At 42.1% G+C, this 12,479-nt stretch overlaps 1 protein-coding gene across 2 annotated transcripts in view; it reads left to right on the forward strand.

The window, feature by feature from the left end:
• LOC147026357 (gamma-interferon-inducible lysosomal thiol reductase-like) overlaps positions 1–12,479 on the forward strand; it is a 73,922-nt gene that overhangs the window by 53,285 nt on the left and 8,158 nt on the right. For both annotated transcript variants that reach the window (XM_085881692.1, XM_085881693.1), the window contains exons 3-4: positions 1,340–1,414; positions 11,089–11,184. In XM_085881692.1, the coding sequence (XP_085737818.1) occupies positions 1,340–1,414; positions 11,089–11,184 (171 nt within the window). The remainder of the gene's footprint in view (positions 1–1,339; positions 1,415–11,088; positions 11,185–12,479) is intronic.

The following is a 12,479-nucleotide window of genomic DNA, read 5'->3' on the forward strand; positions in this document are numbered from 1 at the left end:
GAAGATCACCAAGAGTAAACCTCGCCTGGTCGGGGGAAGCTTATCCTAGGCTATCACTTTGTGATCGCAGATATCGTTTATTATAGTTATCGACTGATTCTTTGTCTTAACAGAATAAATGAAGGCTGAATACATTTGAGCTTAAAAATAAAATGTATATGAGCAGTCTGACTATGCTTTGGTGTGAATTACAACACTGTTTGGGAAAACATTGACTCAAGCATAATCCATAAACTAACGAGTACAGCACCTGGTAGAGAGCATACCTCCGCCAGGATGAAAAGTTTACGATTTGTATCCCATTGATAGGTTAGATCTGCATCCGGACCTCAACCAAAATTTAATCGGCTTGTTCTTGTCACCTACCCAACTCATCCACCAAGTTTTGTCAAAATCCGTTCAACACAGTTTGAGATATTGTTCTATATATAGTTTTTGGCCCTCTCAATGTTGAAGAATCACTTTTAAAATTCTGGTATTCACATCCAGATCTTCACCAAAATCTAAGGAATTTGTCCTTGTCGCACAAGCAACCTGTCTACCAAGTTTTGTGTGAATCCATCCATAACGTTTTGAGATATCGTGCTCAGAGACAAACAGACAGACAAGCAAGGGTGAAAGCATAACCTCCATCCACCATCAGTGGTGGAGGTAATTCAATCAATCCCAAATGGAGTTGAGGCAGTTTTCAAGGCAAAAGGAGATCACACTGATTCTTGATTATACGTAAAGATAGATTTGCTTTATCCTTTTATAATTTTTGTTATCTCCTTAAAAGTTCATGGAAATCCCTTGAAAGTGCTTTTGGTTTCCTGTTACAATGATTTATTTTGTTATCACATATCAATTAATAAATTTCTGACTGAACTCATACTTTTGCACCCCACTGTATGTGATCTTGTGTGTGTTTGTGCGTGTGCAAGATATCTCTTAAGATTATTACTGGAAATTTCAATATAAAAGCCGAAACATGATTTGATAACTCGAGACCAATAAAATGTCTAAGAGTTATTTGGGGAAACATATGCATTCATTTCATACTCCTCACTTTACCCTTATTTCCTCATATTTCTCACCCTCTTCCTCATATTTTTCACCCTCCTCCTCATATTTTTCACCCACTTCCTCATACAGAGACAAACATATTCCACAATATTCATACTCTTAACTTTTGTTTCCCCAAAGTTTGGAGAGAACCTTGCAGGTTCTGTATATATCTTCTTTTGCCTTAACATTGCTATTCCTGTTCAATTCATGGATGAGTGTCTCACATATGAGAATGTAATTGTTAGTATGAGTTGTAACATAATCGAGATACATGTGTATGCATCCTCAAAAGGAAACTCGTGGCAAGGAGGGTTGGAAGTTTACGTGTCAGCATGGTCCTGATGAGTGCTATGGCAACTTGCTTGAGGTGAGAAATTATTTTTCTTTTTCACTTCCTCATATTATGGAATCACCACACCTCAATTGTGCACTCAGGCTATTCCTCGTTTAATGCAGTATCTGCGGTCTGAGAATTTACCGCGTTAGCTGAAAACTTCTAAAACTAAAGTAATTTTCCCATAAGAAACAATGTAATAAGTGGAGGTTGTGTATGTCAGGATGTTTGGATGAGAGAGACACAGACAGACAGACAGACAGAGACACACTTGTGCATTTAAATGAAATTAAAGTAGAACAGGTCATCGTACAAGCTTCTTGCTTTCTCCTGGATGATGAGTAAGCTTAAGCGCACATTTTTGTGATTCTGATGCTCGATACAGGTGCCAGGAAAGCGTCCCATCTTCTCCATGATTCCCGATCATGAACGACTCATTTTCATTGTGTTAATGGCGTAAAACTGAGAACTCGATTTGATTTTATCGGCACTTGTACAAATCATTTGTAAGGTGGATTCCGTAAATCCGGATGCTTGGGCAATGTCCACTGCCCGTTCACCTTTTTCAGATTGCTTGAACACTTTTAATTAGCCTGGTGTTGGCTTAATGGCTTGGGTGGCTGGCTTGGGATCGTATGGTCCTGAGTTCAAGTCCAGTTGGCCACTGAATTAATTCCAGATGGGGTTGACTCAGCCTGTCATCCTTCTGAGGTCGGTGAAATGAGTACCAGTGTACTGGTATAAGGGCACCAGCACCAACAGCATAGTCGCACCTCAACAAAATGATAGCTACTTGCCAGCCAAGCTGCCATCTGCAAGAATAACACTTTTAATTTCATCTTTAATGAAATAGCTTTCATTTGTTTCTTAGGCACATAAGCACTAGTATCATTTATTGAACGCTTAGCAGTCATGGTGCCGAAGGATGCAATAAGTTCCGTTGAGGTTTTGATGTGCGCAGACACTAAATGGTTGATGAAGAACTGAGGATAATGATGATTATGAGTTTATTATATATATACACACACACACACACACACACACACACACACACACACACACACACACACACACACACACACACACACACACACACACACACACACACACACACACACACACACACACACACACACACACACACACACACACACACACACACACACACACACACACACACACACACACACACATTTCTTCTTCTTTCGGCTGCTCCCGTTAGGGGTCGCCACAGCGGATCATCCATATGATCCGCATAGTGATTTGGCACGTTTTACGCCGGATGCCCTTCCTGACGCAACCCTAGTCACCTCTTACGACACAGAGATATGGTACACCTATTTTAACCGGGGTATACACCAGCCCAGTGCACTGGTACTCACTTTGCCGACCTCGGAAGGATGACAGGCTGAGTCAACCCCCTGGTGTATTAATTCAGCAGCCCAACGGGGCTTGAACTCAGGACCTTTTGGATCCCAAGCCGCTGCTGCCCTAACCACTGCACCAACACCAGGCTAATATACACTCACACACACATATATATATATATATATATATATATATATATATATATATATATATATATATATATATATATATATATATATATATATATATATATATATATCTTTACTCCACGAGTAAAGACAGCTGTACCGATAAAAAAAACTAAGGGAAATGATCAACAGACAGTGATACAGGAAAACAAGAGTTAAGAGCTCCACTCCATGGCCGTCTCAATGGCGAATGGCCGTCCTACTATATGACAGGGCAGGTGCACCGCCTACCAGGGCACCTCGCCCATTCACGCCGCTCAGATTTCAAGGTTTCGTTTCTGTCTCTCTCCTTTCTCTTCAATTACCACCTTTCCCTCCTTTGCAGTATGCAGCAGAACTGCTGAGTTCACCACCTACGGTTCACCACCTACGGTTTTTATTTATTTATTTATTTATTTATTTATTTTTGTATACCTTGGTCGAGGCTCGTATGAGAGCTAACACACAACTCACAGCAAGGAGGCATGAGACAAGAGGGGCGGGAGTGGAAGGGACAAAACAGTGGGGAACAGACACATTAGGTGAACTGTGGAAGGGAGAGGGATGGGGATGGGACGGGGAACATGGCGAAGAGAAGATGGACGTTTCAGGGACTTTCAGGAAGGAAAGTAGGAGAAATGAAGGAAGTGGGCTTGGGTGGATTATCGGGGGTAGAAAAGATCGAGGATTTGGATGGGGGAAGATAAGAGGTGGTGGTGAACAGCTGTTTTGAAAGCCTGGAGGGAAGAATGGGAAAGAATAGAGTGAGGAAGTTTATTCCAAAGGTGGGAAAAAAGAGGAATGAAAGAGTGAAGATGAGCAGTGATTCGTGATTTTGGTAGTTTTACCAGAAGGGGGTTGTTGGCGGACCTTGAGCGCCCTGTGGAAATGTGGTGGGGACAAATCGCAGAGAGAGCAGGGGGGCAAGGCTGGAGAGGAGTCGGTAGAAGACAGAAAGACCACCGACCAACCTGCGGTGATTGAGTGAGAGGCCCAAAGACTCAGCTTCATTGCGGGAGATGCCGATGATCTTAAATGCCCTGGTTTCGACAGCGTGAAGCCGAGAAAGGTGGGAGGCAGGAGCACCAGCCCAGAGGGGAGAGCAGTACTCCATCAGGCTACGGACAAAAGCTTTGTAAGTGCTCAGGAGCTCAAGAGGGCCGAGGAAGGACTTAGCACGACGGAGGATTCCCAGTCGGCGACTGGCTTTTGAGGCGAGGTTGGAAATGTGACTTTCCCAGGAAAGGTCATGGCAGATAGTGAGACCGAGAAGCTTGAAAGAAAAGACTTCTTCCAGAGGATTGTTGAGAAAGTGGATGGGGGGGGGGTTTGGAAACGGTCCTTTCGAAGAGACATAGTGAGAGTGTGAGATTTGTCTGGATTGAAAGACATGTTCCACGTGTTGGACCAGTTTGTGATTTTATCCAGATCTGCAGTGAGTGAAGAAGCTGCTGCTTGCCGGTCTGAGGGATGACAGATGGTACGGCGGAGGGTGGAGTCGTCGGCAAAGAGAAATAGAGGATTTTCCAGAGAGTCCGAGAGATCATTGATGAAAACCAGAAAAAGAACAGGGCACAGAACGCTACCTTGAGGAACTCCAGCCTGCACAGGAAGAGGGGATGAAAGAACTCCATTTAGGGCCACACGTTGACTGCGACAGGAGAGGAAGTCTGCGAGCCATGAGTGGAGATGGCCTTGAATACCATGGGAAGAGAGTTTGGTGAGTAGGGCAGGGTGCCAGACTGTGTCAAAAGCACGTGATATGTCCAGGGATACGGCTCGGATTTCCTGTCTGGCATTGAGGACCTCCATCCATTGATGGGAGAGCAGAAGTAGCATATCCAGGGTAGAGTGACCTGGTCTGAAACCAAATTGATGATTGGAAATCAAGCCATTGGAGAAGAGGAAGGATTTCATATCTGAGGCGATGATGGATTCCATCACCTTGCTGATGATTGGGAGAAGGCTGATTGGTCTGTAGTTATAGGGATCTGTTTTTGCACCTTTTTATGCAGGGCAGTGATGTTAGCAGATTTCCAAGCAGATGGCAGATGACCTTGGGCAAATGAGAGGGTGAATAGAACAGAGAGAGGGTGAGCAAGAGTAGAAGAGCAGGCTTTGAGGACACGTGGGCTGATGCCGTCTGGACCGGTTGCAGAATCTGACTCGAGGTTTGAAAGCAAGCTCTCCACCTTGTCAGGAGAAAAGGATACAGAGTCCAGGGACAGTTGGGTGCGACTGGGTAAAGTGGGTAGAGATAGTGATGGGTTTAGGACACAAGATTTAGCTGCAAACACCGAGTTTAGACATTCAGCTTTATCACGTGTGGAATCAGCAGTGCGGCCATTTGAGGGAAGGGAGGGGATGGAGGGGGGACATACACCAGAAACAGATTTGATTAAACGCCACCAGGATTTTGAGGAGGGAGAGAGGTTTGAGAGTTCAGACTTGAGATGAGAAAGATGTTGTTTTCTGGCTCTCCTGAGGGTAGATACACACTTGTTCCGAGCTTTGTGGAAGGAACTGAGATTGCCCTCAGTTGGGTTTGCTTTCCATGAGGCAAAGACAAGTTGTTTCAGGACAACTGCCTCGCCACAAGCTTCAGTAAACCAAGGACGGGAGGAAGGGTAAGACAGCTGAACACGAGAGGGGATAAATCTGTGCATGAGGGAGAGCAAGTTTCTTTGAAAGAATTCCCAGGATGAGTTGATGTTTGAGAAAGTAGTGATAGGAGACCAGTCTGTAAGTTTGATGGCTGCTCGGAGACCCTGCCAGTCGGCTTGAGTGAAATGCCAGACTCGACGGCGGTGAGGTGGTTCTCTGATAACAGCCAGAGAGATGTCCACTTTAACAAGGACGTGGTCAGAAGAACCAATTGGAGCGAAGGAAGAGCAGCAGATATTGTCAGGGAAATTTGTCAAAATCAGATCCAGAAGAGATGGAGTACCATTGGTTGAGATCCGGGTCGGGAAGTTGACCGATTGAGTCAGTCCCAATGAGTCGCAGAAAGCTTTTGCTGAGGTGCCATGGCAGGTGAGAGAGGTGCCCACACCTAGCCAACTGGCGTGATGACAATTGAAGTCACCACATAAGAGGAAGAGAGAGTTTGGATGAGAAGATAGAAGATGGTCCATGTTTTCGGATAGTGAGATGTAGATGGAGTCATCACTGTTCGGTGGACGGTACAGTACACATATAAACATGAGGTGGGAGTGGAGGGGGAGCCGAAGCCAGAGGTATTCCTGGGGGTGTGGGGGAGTGAGAGCAGTGCATGGAGAGTGAGGAATAGAGTCTTTGATGAAGAGAGCAACACCTCCACCAGGACGAGGCTCAGGTCTGTCATACCGTAAGAGGGAGTAGCCAGGGAGAGATACTTGGGAGTCAGACACGTCTTGGGAGAGGAAAGTTTCTGTTAGGCAGATAATGTCTGGTTTGTCAGTGGCAACCTGTATGGAAAGATCTGAAAGGTTTGAGCGAAGGCCCCGGATATTTGAGGTCCACACTTTTAATGAAGAGGAAGGGGAGGAGGCTTTGGGTGCAGGAGGTGGAGGGGGAGGGGAGGGTAGGACAAGGGACGAGGGGGGCAGGTAAGGAGGGTTGCTGAAGGAGTGTGGGGTATTGCAGAATAGCGAGGGGAGGGGGCCGAATGAGGAGAAAAGGCTCTGTGGTGCTGGGGGAGAGGGGGGACAAGAGACAAGGAAGAAGGCAGTTGAGGATTTGAGGAGGTGGAGTGAAGAGATGGAGGTGAGAGGGCAGTGGAGGGAGGCAGGTTGGTGGATGAGAGGGGGGGCAACTTTGAGAAGGAAGAGTGAGGGGCATGAAAGGTGGGAGAAAGGTGAGGGGGGGATTTTTGAGAGAGGCGAGAGGGAGGCTTGGAGGGAGAAGACTGGGATGGTTGCTCTGAGAGTGAGAGTGGGGGGTGAGGGGCGAGAGTTGGCACGGAAGCTGCAGAGCAAGAATGTTTGATGGAAAGCGAGCATCCATGGCAAACTGTGGTTTTTAAAAGTTTTAGGTCAGAGATGCGATTTAACACAATTCTTGATGGGTGCAATGAAGGCGAATTCAGAGCATGGAGAGAAGAAGCGCTGTAATAGTTGGATTTTTTAGGCAAGGAATGAAGGAGAGCTCGAAATGAGAGCAGTCTGTTAAAATAGCAGAAGAGTAGTGCATTGTGAAACAGTAAAGAGTACCACATGTGTGAGAGAGGAAGATGAAGCATTATAAGATCGTTTTTGTTGTTAAAAATAATGTATGAGAGAGTTCAACAGATTAGGTCATGGAAGTGTAAAAAAAAAAAAATAATAATTCGAGGAAGAAGACGAGGAGGAAGTTAAGAGGAAGAAGAAGCAGAATCGGGAGAAGGGGAGAAGGTGAGCGTGTTGTTGTTGTTGTTGGGTGTATATATATATATATATATATATATATATATATATATATATATATATATATATAAATATATATATTTTTTTGTTGTTAATATTAATATATGAGAGAGTTCAACAGATTAGGTCATGGAAGTGTAATAAAAAAAAAATCGAGGAAGAAGACGAGGAGGAAGTTAAGAGGAAGAAGAAGAAGCAGAATCGGGAGAAGGTGAGCGTGTTGTTGTTGTAGGTTTTTTTTTTTTTATTTTTATTTTTATTTTTTTTTATTTTTTATTTTTTTTTTTTGAGATAAGAAAGAGATTAGTTGGGAGAATGGGGGATGTTTGGAAAGTGGGGAGGATCAAAATTGAAGGTAATGGGGAGGATAGAAAATGAAGGTAATGGGGAGAAAAAACAAACAACAACAAACAAAAAAAACGATCGAACACCGAGTGGAACCGGTAGGCCTCAAGCCTACGCCTAGGCCTCAAGCACAGGTAAGAACGTCGACAAAAATACTCACAAAATAGCACGATTTTTGAAACAAAACCGAACTAGCAACACACAGTAACATGTAGGTGAGAAAATTAAACAGTTAAAACGGGACAAATAACAACCGGAAACTTAGCTTTGAGAAAGTCAGCAGGGAGTCCCAAAGGAGACCTCTCGCTGCTCAAAACGGTTCACCAGTTTGTCATACATCTTGAATGACCGACATACTGGAAGTGTTGCCTATATTGAGAAGTACTTTGACAGGCTGAGGGTTTGCTGCGTGTTTGTTATTGGTCAACACAGCTACACACACAGCATCTGTGGTCCATCTTGGACTCGTTCAGTCGGTGCAGAGTGATGGACGAATAATAGCTGGCAGCCACGCAATAACGAAAATGTATGCACTATTTGAAAAATGGTCCTAAATTCATCAGCCGCTTAATAACGAAATTGAGTTGTGTGAAACTTCGCAAAGCGAGGCATTTACTGTATTTTGACAGGCCTGCAAGGTAATATGTATGGAAGTTATAACAAGGCATATTCAAATTGTAGGGCACTTGGTAGCGCGCATACCTCCGCCGCATAATGCCTGATCCACAAGAACACATCAGGACCAAAACATTTTTGAAATATCATGCTATATATATGACTTTTGGCCCAATCTCTCAATGGTGAAGAATCACTTACAAAATTATTAGATCCGGATTCAGATCTTCACCAAAACTGAATAAATTCGTCCTTGTCACACACACAACGTGTCCACTTGAAACAAAAATATAACTTGAATTTTTTAATGGTACAATGGATTTTACTCCTCTTTTTCCATTTCTGTTTACAATGCATTGATGCTTCTTTCATTAGTCACTAAACTCTTCTGTCTGCAGATATAAATCAGCATGGTGACATGTTGGGTTTGAGGAGGGGGGGGGGCATGACATTTATGTTTGAAGAATGAAAATGAAAGCTGAACATTATAAAGACAAATAATCATTCAAATTGGCAGCTAAACGATTTGTGATTGTGTAATTGTCATTTGTTCAAGCAAGGCACATCTGCTATTGCATAGTGTTTAAATTGTTGTTTCTGAAAAAAAAAGAAAGAGCCATTTTACCAGGATAGATGTCACAATTTGGTGAATAACATTCCTTCGACATGCAAGACTATTTGCCTTTTTTCATTTTTAAATGAAAGATTATCAGTTATTTTCAGTCCCACATCCTCTGGATGCCATAGTCCTTCAAACGTTAGCTCAACCTGTATAATATTTTTCGGGATCTCAAACTTGCGACCACATGTAATGAACAATGCTTTTGTCACTAAAACATTTAAAACCACTTTGCTTCTATTGCTTGTATAGAGATTTGTGTCTAAATTTTGACCAGATTTGGTGAAATAATGGTTAGAGCATCTGTTTTGAGGGAATGGATGGTTAGATTTCTGATCCTGCTCGAGTCATACTAAAGATTTTAAAAATGGTACGTGACATTTCCTCACTTAATACTTACTCACTCAGTATGTAAAGTGAAGAACAGAAGCAAACCCCACAGGATGGCATCCATGGGGAAGAGCGAATTCCTTATTTATTACTCCCACTGAATGCAAAGACAAAAGAAGCTTCATAAAGATGATGGCACCCATACTCAGAGGTGTGTGTGTGTGTGTGTGTGTGTGTGTGTGTGTGTGTGTGTGTGTGTGTGTGTGTGTGTGTGTGTGTGTGTGTGTGTGTGTGTGTTTTATTCCTTCCACAAGCTTTAGATCATGTAAAAGTCAAAAAAAATTAAAGTGTAGATTTGACTGACCCAATTTAATGAACTGTATGTTGAATCTTTTTCATATATGAAGACCACAAGGGGAAAACCAGAGATGTCACTTTTTATAAATTTCAGGGTTATTGCACCTGCCAATAGTTGGCAACATAAGGTTTCCTCTCACAATATTACTTTAACAAATAACCAGGGGTGTCACATAATTTATATGGTATAAAGTTTAGCCATGCAATGAAAAAACAAGTGTTGTCAAAACTGAACAAGTAGAAACCCAGAGTTGTCAGTACTTTACTCCTGGTTATCTCCCTTTCATTCATGTTAACTGTTCCACCATAATATTCAGAGTTGAGAAACTAAAAAATGAAAGGTTGTAAAACTTTCACAGCATAAACTCTGAGCACTACAATAGCCTATTTGGTTATATCATGGGCTCCATAGTTGGTGCATATCATGGTTCAAGCCTGGTCAAACCTTTATTGTGACTTTTATGGGACCCACGCCGTGGCTTAATGGTTAGCGCATCTGAGTACCCATCCTCATTCGATGTACCCACCGCCGAATCAACCTGCTTAGGTATATGAGGGAGTCACATGAGGTGACTTCGGCTATCGCGGGGGTGGTTTATCCTTGGTTTCCTCCCGGTTTTCCATCATATTAAGTAGTACGGAGTAAGAAATGGAGAATCCGTCATCATATAAGCGAAATACCCTTGAGTATGACGTTGAACACCAATCAAACAAAAGAACAATGACCGTTTAATGTTGAAAAAAAATAATCTGTGATTACCAAAGTCATGTAATGTATGCTAATAACCAACAAGCATGAATTTGCTACACATCCTGGGTTAAAATCCTGGGCTACACATCCTGGGCTACACATTCTGCATGGCAATTATTAAACAAGGGAATAACCAGTGATGTCAGTTTGCAACATTCATTCGTTCTTTGCTCTTAAATTAAATAACAAAGAAGCTTGGCAAATGCTACATGCTTAATTTGATCGGCCAATGATCACTCTTCCTTTTACTGGAAAAGAAATATATATGACAGTTATTAAACAGTCCACCAAAGTCTTGAAACTTTGTTTTTCAGTTTCTTCAAAATTGACTTATCTTGACATCTCTGGTTTTCCCCTTGTGGTCTTCATATGTATATATATATATATATATATATATATATATATATATATATATATATATATATATATATATATATATATATATATATATATATATATATATATATATATGAAACTATTATGAAAGACACATTCAATTATTATCTACCAACTCCCACTATTCGACTTGCAAAAGCAACAGTCTGGCACACTAAATTTCAGCAGCTGCTTGGGACACGCTCCTCGTGATTGAATTATTTCAAAAGTTCCTTGGAACACAAGCTGCCATTACAGTCCTTCAAATGTTGTTGGTCTTCAAAGCAATGCAGTGTTCTTTAGCACGTGAAATTGTGAGTAGTAATGAAAATGATTTTCTGCAATATTGACATTGCTTTGACTTATCGAATGTGAATTTACAATTTGTGCTTTGCCAGACCTGTTTGATACACTTCCTTCCTAACAACGATGACCATCTTCCAATTATCAACTGCATGGAGACTGCGAGAGACCCTATAACTGCTGCAGAATCGGTAAGTGAGTCAGAGGTAACACAAGATGAGTAAAACTTTCACCTTTTTTGTTGATGATCAGATGTTATTTGAAAAAAAATATGAATAAATAAATAAGTCAGACAATTGCTAACCAAATATTATTGCTCACCCCTCTCGTTAATAATGGATGGTAGGTATATCTTTGTAAATTTCATATACACCAGGATCCCGACATTCATTCCAAGAAAACCCTGCGAATGTTGAAACTGTGAATGTCGGAGCATTGTTTCAATGGGAAATGGGGGGATAGGTTCCAAGGATTTCCTTACCCACAAAAAAATCCACAAATGCAGGAGTAAAATCCACGAATGTTGGGGTAAAATCCACGAATGTTGGGGGTAAGGAAATCCTCGGAACCTATCCCCCCATTTCCCATTGAAACAATGCTCCTACAGTTGGGGTAAAAATCTACAAGTGTGGGAGAAAAATCTGCGTGTTTTGTTATAGTTACAATGGAGACAAGGAGGATAACGTTATCAGTTTGCAGTGGTTCCGAGTTCATGAAAAAGGCCGCAAATGGCTATACCACCAAAGTCGCGGAATTGGTACAATGAAGACAAGGGGGATAACGTTATCAGTTCGAGGCGGTTCCTGGTTCATGAAAAAGGCCGCAAATGGCTACACCACCAAAGTCGGGGAATTGGCACAATGGGGATAGGGGGATAACGTTATCAGTTCACGGCGGTTCCTGGTTCAAAGGGGAAAGCTTTTAAAGTTTAAAATGTTTTTGACCACGAATGTATGCTCACAGTTTCAGTAAAGATGCTTACAGATTAAAAAAAAACAAAAAAAAACAGGTACTGCTTCCAATTTATTGAAGAATGCATTTTAATGTCTCTTGTCCATACCATACCATACCATACCACAAAATGAGAAAAAAACAAACGTGTGTGTGTGTGTGTGTGTGTGTGTGTGTGTGTGTGTGTGTGTGTGTGTGTGTGTGTGTGATGGCACCTGTCGTAGTTTAAGTTAAGATTGTAGAAGTTCTAACAGGATATGTTTGCTCTGTCTTCTTTTATAAATTGCTTGTCTTTTGCTGCACCCTTTAATTCCTTGCTTTCCCTGCTGTACATACAATAAACCCCATTCACTGTGCCACATTACTTTCGTTGCCATTATAAATAAATGCTTTGTGTAGAAATGTTCCCAGCTCGTTTTCGTCTTTTCCTTCATTGGTCCAGCATGGTTCATACTCTCGTCTAGCCAGGATGTTATTCCCCAACGATATGTTCCTGAGTTGGTACATTCTTGGCAGTTACACTCGGCTGCATCTG

This window comes from Eptatretus burgeri, chromosome 5, assembly GCF_056783735.1.
Source record: "Eptatretus burgeri isolate ZD-2024b chromosome 5, Ebu_testis_v1, whole genome shotgun sequence".
Lineage (NCBI taxonomy): Eukaryota > Metazoa > Chordata > Myxini > Myxiniformes > Myxinidae > Eptatretus > Eptatretus burgeri.